Raw genomic sequence first — 13,322 nt, 5'->3', positions numbered from 1 at the left:
AGCAATGCCCTTTAGAAAGTCCTAGAAATACCGTATGCCAGGATGCTGCAACCTCAATGTCAATGTCAGATCTATGGCGAGTAGGAGAGAAGATAATAAATGTATGCTTCTAATTGCAGTTCCTGTATTCCTTTTAAAAACATATATCAATATATATTTTGTTATGAACTAAATACGGTGACGCTGAGAGGGAAAAGATATCTGAATAGGAAAGACTAAGCATCTGTTGTGTGGATTCAGTTGGCAGATACAATGGATGAAAATTGTGTTCCAAAGCCCTTTTTTTCACTTACATGTAAACTTGTTTTTTATATTCTTGCAGGAATAGCTGGTTGAGAACATTTCTGCTTCACCATGTTCATGAAGATGAATAAGAGGACATTACAGGAAAATACTAAAAACAACCTCTGAGTAACTTTCTTGGGTGCAAGTTTGGAAGAGTACAGCTTTGTTCTTTGAACCAATACTTTTCAACCTGACCCGTGGACATAAAATTTGTGTAAAATCTGGTAATCTTTTCAATGCATTAAAAATGAAAAATGTCTGCTTCTGGATTTGCTTCAAATATAATGGACAAACATCACAATCTTGAGTTTTGCTTAGTAGTGGAGAGTCAAAGTGTTAATCATTTTTGTGTTAAGCAATAGATGTTTCATTGTAGACAAAAGGAGGACTGGAAATTTGGAAGAAAAATTTATGCAACATATGGACTTTTAAATGTGAATGTCTGACTTCTCTGAATCTTTGAATGTATCAAGCATTAACCTTGTCCTTTAGTGGTGGAGCACCCAGAACGTTCCTCCACTTTTGTCAATGAGATATTTCCATGCTGATCCTGATAGTAGCAGCTGAGCCCCCTGAAGATTCCCTTTCAAGTATCCTAGGCTTCTCCACTCTTGAAGGAAACTGTTGCCCCTGCCAGATACCATGCTGCCATTGTTTGTCCTCCTCATACACTACCTGCCTTTGCCTTTGGCACTGGGACATTATGACATCTGTAAATCCTGGGTAACTTCTGATGATGGTCCATCCTGGGAATATTACGCTTGCCAACCAAAGTCAATGGTTATGAAAGAGTATGCCATAATTAAGGTGGACCCCCCTGGAATTACATGTGGGGATCCGTCAGAGTATTTTTGCACCCATGTAAGTACCAGCTATGTATTATTTCTAATTATTTAGATACAGAAGTTGCTTTTTGTTGGCAAAACCATTTTAGGTATTGCATAGCGCCTATGACTTAAATTTAATAAAGAGTGTACCCATCATACAGGAGCACAATGGGTTTTTTAAATTCAGAGCACAGTAAAAGCAATTTGCTTGGATACACTGAGTGACTGATGAAAACCTTAGATAAAGCCATATGGAGAGAGAAAGAGGTGGGAAGAGTCAATGCTCAAAGTTAGTAAGCTTTTTAAACACCACCTTTTTTCAACAGTTGGTAGGGATAGCATGGAATATCAATTATTCTAGTTCAACTTGCTGCTCAAAGTATAACAATAAAAAATATAAAAATATAATAAAAAATACACACAAACCTCTAATACATTCTCTTTATGGTATACCTCATTCCAAGCTAGTTTCACTCCCACTGGGTGTCCTGCAATAACTGCTGCACCCATGGTTGTGCCCTTTCAGTTGCTGCTCCACCTCAGCTTTGTCTTGGCTCGACCTGTAATTCCTCTCAAATTAAAAAATGGTAATGAATTTATTCTATATGACATATGGTTTATGTTCCACTTTGTGAACTTTGAAGGGAGTGGGTGTTGTCCTGTACACAATGGTGAAATAAACCTAGTACATGACTGGCTACTGGGAAGGAAATGACAACTTACAGAAGGTTGATATTTTTACATAGGGCCCCTTCTCCCAAAAAAATCACCAGAATGTTCTGGCATCCATACCATAAATCTTGTATTGTGCCATCTATATGCTAATTATGTTACTATTACTTTTTCCAAGCACCCTACAGTGATGAAAAGATCCTGTCACTGCTGCATCTTTACCACGTAGCTGCCATCTTTACCACGTATTCAACAGCAACTGATAATGTTGCCACGTATTCAACAGCAACTGATAATGTTACTCATGTGTATGCTCATAAGTGACATTGTTAATGGTATCTAGGTTTACCATTGAGCTGAAATGTAGTTGAACAAGAATAAAATCACCAGAAGCCAGGGAAACTTTTTTTAACTTCTGCCTGTTTCCCGGTTGCCGTGCTAATACAGGGCCTTCTGTACCCTTTTAAATCTCTGATTCCAAAAAAATTTACAAATCAGGTATCACTCACTGTGACTATGCCAGATCAAAGCATTTTTATAAATGGGACACAGAAGAGTCCCCCGTATTTCTCTCAGTACAGGTTTCCTTTAAGAATTTACCAGACAACATTGTTCATTCTGCAAAAATCTTATGCTGATTATTTCCTGACAATGAATTCTGCCATGCTAGACTTTCCACAATTTTCCTTTGTATTCAGTATCCTTCTTCAATAATGTCTTTCAAATGAGCTGATCTTTATTTTCCATGATAAAATATTGATGTGTTAACTGCAATGTCCTCTCTCAGTAGTCTCTCCATCCAGCTCTTATCTTGAGCAAGCTTTTAAATATCACAACACTTTTCCTACTTTGTAGAAATTCCAATCAATAATGCACTTAGGGCTGATTGTAGTTTGTAAGCAGACAAGCAAGCTAGTCAGGGGCTGCTCCCCAGGTAAAATTAATTAAAAAAATTCAATTTTTATTTTCACTGTCACTCCTCCAGGAATGAGGGAGAAGGAGTAGAATTAAACATATGATTAAGGTAAAGGGGTTTTCCACCTTTTCTATTAAGTAAAAAAAATGTGTCCTGATTATGACCCATGGGGCTTGATGCATCAAATTGTGTTAAACCAGGAGGTGTATTCCCAATGTCATTTTCGCTCAGCATTTCAAGCTAATTAACTCTTGATTCATTAAAGATTATTACAAGAAAAAAATGTAGGCTTTGCTGAACTATAAACACAAGCAATATAATCCCAGTATATATTATATATTTACTATACGTTTAAATGTAAAAACTGGAATTAGGAGCTGTATGTATGTTTTTGAATTGATCCAACTTTTGTTTTTCAAAATGGCATTTTTAGGTTAGGCTGCAGATTTGTTTTGTTTTTTAAATGGGAAAAGAATAAAAATGGTGGTTTGCTCTGTAGGACTTCTGTACTTACGGTGTACAAAGCTCTCCTTGATGTGTTAATTCATGCATTCAGTATGTGATTGGTTTATTTCAGTGTTTTAAAATATTGCCCATGCAGCACCACTAAAGTAGAAAGTGGGTGGGGTCCATGTGTCAGGTTAAATACAAATGGCAAGATGTGACCCTGCAAAGACATTTGATAAAATGTTTGTAGTATATTGTTTACAAGCGTGCCACAAGACTAACAATGTTTTTTTGTGTGTACCCTCACACCATTCTCCACTTCCCCCACCCAAGAGATACTAGATACTAGCCTGGCACATAAAGAGTACATAAAGTTATCTTTGTAGCAAGTGGGCTAAATAGCATGTGGGGCTCATGTTATATTCATAGGAGGTCATGATGAAACGGTAGGGAAAAATAGGAATTTTAGTTTTTGACCCCACAACAGAGGGGTATGAGGTTTCTTTTCCTGCCATAATGCATCTTATTTTAAATCCTTTTATATGGAGGAGGGAGGTAAATGTCCTTTGGCTTGCATTAACTCAGTCAGACTTAAGAAACACAGGATATTTTCTTGGAGCACTGGTGGGGTGATCAAGGCAGCAGGGAAGTGTAGGAAGGTAAGCATCATCATTAGAGGGGTGCTAATAATCAATTCCTTATTTTGACCTGAATGGATCATTTACACGTTCACTATAAAAACATATTTTCATGAATTAAAAAATAATAAATAAAAAGCATTTCCTTATTGACTAACTTATTTATATAATGTTAAAGCAACCCTGTGTCTCTCCTATCCTACCTGAAATGTGTACAGCAGTCCCCCAATATCATTCATCAATCTGCCATTCATTGCATTTTTATTTCTAGAGCATGTTGTGCTAGGGGTTAATACCTGCACATTTCCCCCCTGTATATACCCCAGGCATGTACTCCAGAGCTGGCTCACCTCCTAGCAGATGGGAGCTGAGTGAGAGCTCAGGACAATGTGGAGGCTTCTACACAATCAACTGATGCAGCCTGGATTAAAGATGGGGGGAGTGGCTTTGACCTGCAAACTCTAGTCTAGTACTCAGTCCAAACACACAGATTATCCCTGCTATAGAACACACAGCCATTAACCCCCGATGAAATAGCACAGCCAGTTACCAGCAACACAAACCAACTCTAAAATCTGACCACAAACAATTCATGCACCAAATTTTCACTTTTCCATGATTTTTTTTTGAAAATACTAATACCATAATATGTATTTAGTATATGTTTCCTTTGATATAAACACTTTATTGCTTAAATAATACAGGACATCTCATCTAAAAGAGGGATCACTGAGAAGACAAGAGGAACAAGGTTCTGCAATGTGTAATTCTGCAATGGTCTTAACCTATAGTGAGCCTATCATAATTATTACAGTGTACAGCATTAGCAAATTGCCTGTGAATTACAAAGAATAAAATCATTCTGATAAATGAAAAATAGCTCTGAGGTTTCCATATGCCATCATAACAGAATGAATTGCTTGTATTGACATTCTGGCAGCCTGTCAAAACCTGAATTTATTCACATTACTACAAGCATTAAAGTTGGGGCACAGTGGGTATAGGGCATCCTATTATGATTAGAGATGCAATTCAACTTGGACTTTCCTTAAGTTAGGTACACATGTGCAATATTTGTCGTTAGAAAACAAACGACTAACGACAGATCAACAATTATGCACGATTATTTTGAACGATCGTATTGTGCACAATTCTGTGCATGCTATAACAATACGATCGTTCAAATACAATCCACCAATAACGTACACACGCTAGATACAATCGTTTGAACAATGCAGGAAGTGACATGTAAGGAGAAAGTGTATCACAGAACAATCCACGATCACTGAACGACCATACACACAATGGATTGCGAACAATCGTCGCCCAATCAGATCCCCTGAAATGGTCATTCGTTTCCAGTGACAATCCTCGTTCATTGGCGTCGTTTTTTTTAACGATTATCTGACGAACGTATGTTAGTTGTTTGTTTCCAACTATAATTATTGTACGTGTGTACGCAGCTTTAGACTTTATTAGATAAGCAATCGTTTACCAGTTATTACATAATGAGTGCAAATACAGACCTAAGGAATCTTCACCATTCATGTTAAGTCCGGTAGGTACAATTCATCTGATCTAATAGATGATATCTAACAAAGATCTAACAGGTGTTTGGGCAGCTTTGGTCATGTCAGAAAGCCGTTAGCAGATCGCATCTGCTTTCTGTATACAATGACATTCAGTCTCTCCCGCTGAGGTTCCTAGGGTTTGTAGTGATGCAGAGTGTACTCCTATGCAGGATTAGTGATAACATTGTAATAACTGTAAGAGGATCACAAATCCCCTGCGGCCTTATTAAAGAGCTCCACCGTCTTTAAGCACCAAATACAGCATCAGCCGTCTCCGTTTACAGCTTTTAAACACAAACAGCACTGGGGAAAACGATGCACAAGCTTAATGTTCTCCCTAGAATTCTTTAAAACCTCTTTTTATATAATTTACCAAAAAGTTCATTTTTTTTTAAATTTAGTTTGTGTTATTTGTTACATTTGGATTTATGCTGAGCTGGCAACTGACAGCTGAAAACAGGCTTTCACTTCTTGAATGACATTTAGTTTACAATTTCACTGTGAATTGCAAATTTTTTAAATAAAATTCAGTCCCTTTCTCTCAATATGCATTTCCTCCAGCATTGGCTGCATATCGTTGCTGTGGACTGGCTTCCTAATAGTGACAACAGTAGAAAATGAAACAATTTGGTACAGCCCTTTGCAGTCTCCACCAAGGATGGAGATGACAGGTTGATTACACAAAAGCACAGTTGAATAACAGTTGTCACCCCATCACAGAAAGTGTCTAAACAAGGACCTCCATAGCGGATTGTCATTTGTTATTACAAGAGTGTCATTGGCTTTGGATATACTATATGCACTGCTCCTTCACAATTCAGCTGCCTATACATCTAGATGTATTGATCATTTTGATATAAAGTTTTTGTTGCAACTATTGACTAGGTATTTTTTATATCTTATTGGAATAGCCCAGGACTATGACAAGTTGTACTTGAAGCTAAAATAAGCGGTTGTCATTGGAGGAAGTCACCTATGCTTTGTGGTGACCTTGCAGCAAACCATGGTGGGAGTGTGTGTTGGGTGTAGGCAGATGCCAGCGAGCTCCAAGAATCAATAAACCCACAAACAGAGAGCTATTGAGCACATTAAGCATCCAGATTTAGAAACTCTCCGAAACAAGGGCCCCATTTCCTCTGTGTGAATAATTTATTTAAGCTCAGAGTTTTCTTACCAGTAGACAGGAAATAGCTTCTTTACAAAGAAGGTTTTTTCCCCCTTTTCCCTGTCCCTTTGTTTTTGCTTACTGAGCAGACAGAATTAGTGTGAAAGGGCTTTTAACCCTAATGTCACCAGATGAGTCGGCAAGCTTTACATGTATTGTTCAATATGCTTTTAGGATGACCAGTGGAAAAGCTGTGAGATTCCCAGCATTCAGTGCTTTGCAAATCACCCTGGAGCATTTCCTGGGGACGATGTGATGTCAGTACATCAAAGTACACTAAACTCAAAAAGTTGATTTTGTTTTAAAGTATTGCAGTATGCATACCAATGTGCTTATGTTAGCTTTAATATTTATTTTTTTCTTAAAAGAACATAGAAGGAAATATTGAGGTACTATTTTGACATATATGACTAATATATATATATATTTATATAAAATACAATGTTATCTGAATCTTATGGAGTTTGCATATTTTGTATACTAAACAAATCATGTTCCTGATCAGATAGAATTGAAGTAGTTTTGCCTTTTAGAAAAAGCAAGATACCTTATACGGCTCCCTTATTGGCCTGGCATGTTCCATGTGGAACGCTGTCTGATCATTCATTTATTCAAAAAACTCAATAGGCTTATATAGCCTAGATTGGAAATCTTTGGTTTAGCAATAGGATTGTCAAGGTTTTACACTTTCTTTTCTAGATTTTTCTCAGCTGCAGTTAAACAATGCCTGCTAAAAAACGTAAATGAATACTTTTTAATATCACATTGATCTGGTTATAAAGCTTTTCACATTAAAGCGAAACTAAACTCACAAAATTTTGGCAGAATGTACAATAAAAGTCCCTTGTGCCATATGTTTTATTTTTTTTAATTCTTTGTTTATATTGAACTAAATGAGCACAAAACAGAAGTACACAAATCAAAACAGTATAATCAAAAACTGTTAACAGTAAAAAAACGTGTATCATCAAATACTCAACAATTTTTCTACTAACAAATATTGCTATGGAAATTGTATATACAAAATAAACAAACATACAGAGTCAGTGGACTTTCTCTAATTTAGATTTTTGAAATGTTTTAAAATTGGTATGATGAGTTGATGACCTGCTTAGTTCAATATTTCAATAATTGCTTGCCATATCCCCACAGTATTGTATAATTTCAAAATATGTGGAAAGTAAGGGGACTTATTTGGCACATGAATTTCAGATGTTTCATATGATTTAGCTAATAATAGCACACTAGTCAGAAGTACTGCATCGGGGATCTACTTGTAATAAATTTGGTGTCCTGCCAGTACATCTGGGCTGCAGGTGTGGCTTTTGCAGATGCAGCCATCTAAGTTTGAAGTTGAATGTGCACAACTGCAATATTCTTTATGTACCACACTTTTAAAGCTGATCTTGCATGAAAAAATATTCTAACAGCAAACTCTGCAATTTGCAGGTTGCTGAAATTTGTACAATTTACCTGTGTATGTTTTATCATAGAGAGCCATGTTCATGTTTCTCATTCATTTCAGCATTCAACCCATGCCAAATACAATCAGGTTACTTTAACATTCACTATTTATGTGATATGTAAAGTTAGCTGCCTCTTCCCAGGCAGTTCCTTATTAAAAGGAAAAACCATACAATTTTGGATAAAAATGTAAATATCAAAGAGCCAGAATTCTGACATCCAAAAGTGTTCATTCTTATAAAGGGTTAAGCAATTTTTTTATGTTTAGCCAACACATTTTGAGGGGTCAGCAGTGTCTATGTCACCAGGGAACAAAAATGTAAAAAATACTCCAAGACCTAGCTCAAAAACCTTTAACAAGAATTTATTAAAATATATATTCCAACTAACAGTTTTGCATTTGTGGGGTATTGTAGAAAAGAATTGCATTGAAGCATGGAACAGGAAGGGAGCAGTAGAGGCTAGCAGTGGAGACCTGGCAGAAACAGCTGTCTGCCAGGTAGACCATGAAAGGTGGTATCAATGTTACTCAATTCCTTGTTACTTTCTTCAGGAACTTACACAGGAACACATAGGTTCATTTCTGTTTCTGGGTTCATGACTAGATTGCATTCATACATAATTTTTTTATAATTAATTACTTTGAATAGTTTTTTTTTTTATTCAAGCACTGTGAGTATCTGGCTTTGACCTGGTATTAGCCTAATTAAGAAAATGTAGCAACACAAAGGGCCAACACGTTTATTTGCCAACAAAAAGCAAGCTGATGGGGGGAGAAATCAAAGTGGCAGACAAAAGAGCTTATCAATGTACTGCTTCTCTGTCCACTGTCCAGTAACAGTCCAAGGGAAACCCAGGGTGATCTGGGCTCTGAAGATGGGATTGAATGATGCTGGTCATCTGACTGAGGATATCTAGATGTAGAAATTAGTATTGTGTGTGTGTGTGTGGGGGGGGGGACTGTGCATCTGTGCATTACAGATTATTATTGCACAAAAAGCTGGATTTATTATCCATCTTTTATTGGGCTGTTCATTTTTACATGTTTTTTTTTACTCAAAGTTTTGCGTTAGCTGCAGGCAGTTTTAACTAGTTCATAAGATTTTTTGTTTTTGTGTTGCCATTTTTTGGTTTAGGCTGTTGGATCAGGGGCAACCTGTGTTTCCATTCCCCCGATCAGAGATCATAGCCCAGTACATGAATACCAAGCCTTGCTTTTGTACGTCAGTAAGATTTATGGTTAATTTGAGGATGTTTAGCAGATAACCACTTTGTATGTAAGGCAATTTTTATTATTATTATTATTATTATTATTAAACAGGATTTATATAGCGCCAACATATTACGCAGTGCTGTACATTAAATAGGTCATGACTCAGTGAATCATTTGTTGTCTTATATATGAACTAAATGTGACCTAAAGGAAAGATTGAACTTTCCAGTTTTAATAGCAACCTGTAATGAAGCAGCTATGGGGTCAGTTAGTGTAGCCTTTTTGTTCTTCCTAACAATCATTATGATGTGGGTTGTAGGTCAGTGTATGAATAAATTGAAGCCAAAAGAGGTCAGATAAATGGCACTTCAAAAGGCCTACGGGGGCTATAAATATGGGGTATCGTAGACTTACACAGCCAGACAAATAGAATTTATCTGCAATTGCTGTCCAAATATTTGAGCCATGACAAGTTAAGGTAACCTTTAAAGACAGAAAAAGCCTTGCTGTCTCTTAGTTGTCACTGACAACCAATAAGTATGCAGCCACTTAAATTAGAACTACTGAAGCCATTGGAACAGCCAGTAATCTAGATTTTCAGAAGAGGGTTGGAATGGGTGAATTTCTCTCCTCATAACGAAGGGAGAATCAATTCTCAATCTGATCCAGTGGCTTCTGTATTTCCTAAGTCACAGTCATTGTGGCAGTGTGGAATTCTGATCTGCTTGCACCAGGTCTTAGAAATATGAAAATCAGACAGCCAGGCAGCTAGTATTTTCAGGAAAAGGTCAGCAATGGAACCCTAATATTGTTTCCATGACATGTTTATTTGAAATAATATACATATATTATATTATACATAAAAATAATATACATCACATAGTCCACAGATCCTGTTAGATTGCATAATGTTCCAAAACATTTCTCAGAATCATGTATTTGTCTTTAACCTTTATAGGCAACAGGGGGCAACAGGGGGAGCTGGCAAGGCAAAGATGAACTGAGCAGCATGTGCTGTACTATTTCATAACAGGTCCACTTTAAGCTATTTCAGAATTCATTTTCAGGGTTTTATCCTTTCTGCAGAGAACATTCTGCCTGCTGTGTCTCTTAATGCAATTACAGGATATAGAAAAGTGAATTCAGATCAAACCAGTAAGTTGAAATTAATGGGCAAGGGATGGATTTTCTTAGCACTGTGTCCCTCTTAGATTTTTCTTTTTAAAAAGTTGAAGTGTATACACTAAAACAAGCATGACATATTTAATCCTATATTTATGTGCTTTTTCCATTTCCAAAGAGTATTTTTAATAAGTGCCCATTTTTCTACATATAATAGAAATTTGTTTAGTTATAGGGATTGACTTTTTACACAGTACTGAATTTGTAGAAGGTGTTTATCCTAGAACCCCTCTATACTGACCTTTACTGACCTTTAAAATAGGAAATCCATATTAATTCCTTGGAAATGTACATGATCGCTTAGTAGACAACTCTGACTATCACATCCACCCATTAGACTTAAAGCCTGTGTAGTTCTATAGATGGACAGGCTGAAATAAAATATGGAATTTAAACACACGGGATTCTTCGAAATAATTCAGTTTAGGTGTTTCCAATGAAGGCTACTGGTTCTGCTAGAACATGCAGGGACATTTTAGACAATTTTCATGGTGCAGTTTGGGGGTTAGGTTGCCATTTAAATTCTCCTTCTGATCGCTCTGCCATTCAAATTCCCCTTCTGATCACTCTGCCATTCAAATTCCCCTTCTGATCACTCTGTGCCGTTCTTACCTTTTTTTCCACTGTACGGCAGTTAGGGCAGGGATCAGCAGGGGGCGCTGTGCCGGCTTCTTTCACTCTGCACTGCAGCCAGGAGGAGACACACGTTGCAGCCAGAGAGGACAGGAGACACACGCAGGATCCGGTATCGGGTGAGTATATTATTTTAATTATTTTATAACACATTTGTCGTATAAGATGCACCAACTTCCCCCCCCCAAGTTTTGGGGAAGAAAAAGTGGGTCTTATACGGCAAAAAATACGGTAAGTCCATCAAGTTCAACCCCTAGGGAAATAAACATATCCCAGATAAAAACCCTATAGACATAGTTGATCCAGAGAAAGGCCCAAAAAAAACCCCTAGTACAATTTGCTCCAACAGGGGAAAATGTCTTTCTTATTCCATGAGGCAATCGGATCAACAGTCTCTGTTATATTTACTTTAAAGCTTTAATACCCAGTTATATTCTGTGCTTCTAGAAAAGCATTCAGCTTTTTCCTAAACAATCTATAGTAGTTACTGAAACTACTTCCTGATTGAGTCTTTTCCACATTTTCACAGACCTTACAGTGAAGAATCCCTTCCTTATCCGGAGCTTAAACTTCTTTTCCTCCAGACCAAAGAGTGACCTCTTGTCCTTTCAAATGATCTTAAAGTGAAGTTCCAGCATGTCTGTTGGATTGAATTCCTACGTTATGTCATTATCAATTTGCTTTTATGTGGAATATTGTGCTGTGAACAGACAACATCCGGTCAAAGGAGCTCTCCATGCAGGTTAAACAAGCCATCCTTAGGCTGCAAAAACAGAAAAAAACATCCGATAAATTGCTACAATATTACGAGTGGCAAAATCTACAGTTTGGTACATCATGAAAAAGAAACAAAGCACTGGTGAACTCAGCAACTCCAAAAGACCCAGGCGTCCACGGAAGACAACAGTGGTGGATGATTGCAGAATCGTTTCCATGGTGAAGAGAAACCCCTTCACAACAGCCAACCAAGTAAACTCAACCGAAGCGATCTCTCCAATATATGATATATATATATATATATATATATATATATTAATGATGAGCGAATTTCTCAAAAATTCGATTATTCAGCTGGTTCACCAAATTTTTCAAAAAGATTTGCTTCAATCCTAATTTATTTGCGGCGAATCGTGTTAAAAAACAGCTAATTCTGGGCTGAAGAGAGCCTTGATAGTGGTGTAGAACACTGTGCCTTGCAGTAACACACATAGGGAGTCTGCTGTGGTAGTGAAATATTACTGTGAGTCAGTATGACATGAAGATGACAGGCATCGCTAGACAGAATCATTGTAAACTTCACTTATTTGGGCAGTCACGGGGCCAAAACTGACCAAATAACTCAAGTATGAACTCAGCCTTACAGGTCCCTGTTAGCGTCAAGAAGAAGCGCACTCCTTTTACACCCTCGCCAGCTGATTCCACATAGATGTCCACAGAACCTGTTCTATTAACCGCTTATACAAGTAGAGCCCCCCCAACAGAGTGAAGAGGGTGTCAGCAGTAAGTTTGTGTAGACGTCACTGATTTTTTTGCCCTTTGTTCCCTCAGAACAATAACCCACAAAAAACGTATCCTGTCTGTGGAGCATATGCCTTCACTCGGTCAACATTTGCTCAATATTCTATCAGTATTGCTAATGCCAAAAAAAATAGGTGTGGATCCAAAACAGAGATGACACATAAATGGAATATTTGCATGTCTTCTGTGTTTTGTACCCACTCCTGCTTTTGGCTACCAAATCTTAAGCCATTTCTGATGAGACCATACAGGTCTTACAGCTGCTACACAGACAGGAACCATTGTGCGTCTCTTTTTCCATTCCTGCTGACAGATCAGAAGAAGGGTCAAATAAATAGTGATGTCATCCAGGCCAAAAAGGCAAAATAGTGGCCCAGTCATGGAGTGGGGAGGGTGGGAGAAAAGCTTGAGAAGTCCACAGAGTGGCACAATGACATAGTAGAGAGGTGGAAGCAGCATGAGGAGACCACAGAGTGGCCCAATGACAGAGTGGCGGTGGCTGCAGCATCAGGAGGAGGTAAACATGGCCATATGTAGAATATGAGGGCAGAAGGTGAAGCGTGGCCAGGATGCCAATGTTGGCACCACGGCCCTGCGTCAACATATGCAGCGTCACAGCGTCACGCACTTCCCTAGCCACTCTGAGGCTACAGAGTGGCACAATGACAGAGTCTAGAGGTGGCGTTGGCAGCAGCAGCATCAGGCGGAGACCACAGAGTGGCACAATGACAGAGTCTGGAGGTGGTGGCAGCAGCAGCATCAGGCGGAGACCACAGAGTGGCACAATGACA

General features: G+C 37.9%; 1 protein-coding gene across 9 annotated transcripts in view; it reads left to right on the top strand.

Annotated features, from left to right (window-relative positions):
* Positions 1–13,322, top strand: part of NTNG2 (netrin G2) — a 196,368-nt gene that overhangs the window by 128,599 nt on the left and 54,447 nt on the right. For all 9 annotated transcript variants that reach the window (XM_072430751.1, XM_072430752.1, XM_072430755.1 and 6 more), the window contains one exon: positions 323–1,146. In XM_072430751.1, coding sequence (XP_072286852.1) covers positions 928–1,146 — 219 coding nt within the window. In that variant the 5' untranslated portion in view covers positions 323–927. The remainder of the gene's footprint in view (positions 1–322; positions 1,147–13,322) is intronic.

Source organism: Pyxicephalus adspersus, chromosome Z (genome assembly GCF_032062135.1).
Source record: "Pyxicephalus adspersus chromosome Z, UCB_Pads_2.0, whole genome shotgun sequence".
Lineage (NCBI taxonomy): Eukaryota > Metazoa > Chordata > Amphibia > Anura > Pyxicephalidae > Pyxicephalus > Pyxicephalus adspersus.
The sequence above is the reverse complement of the archived record's forward strand: the minus strand, read 5'-3'. Positions and strand labels throughout refer to the sequence as shown.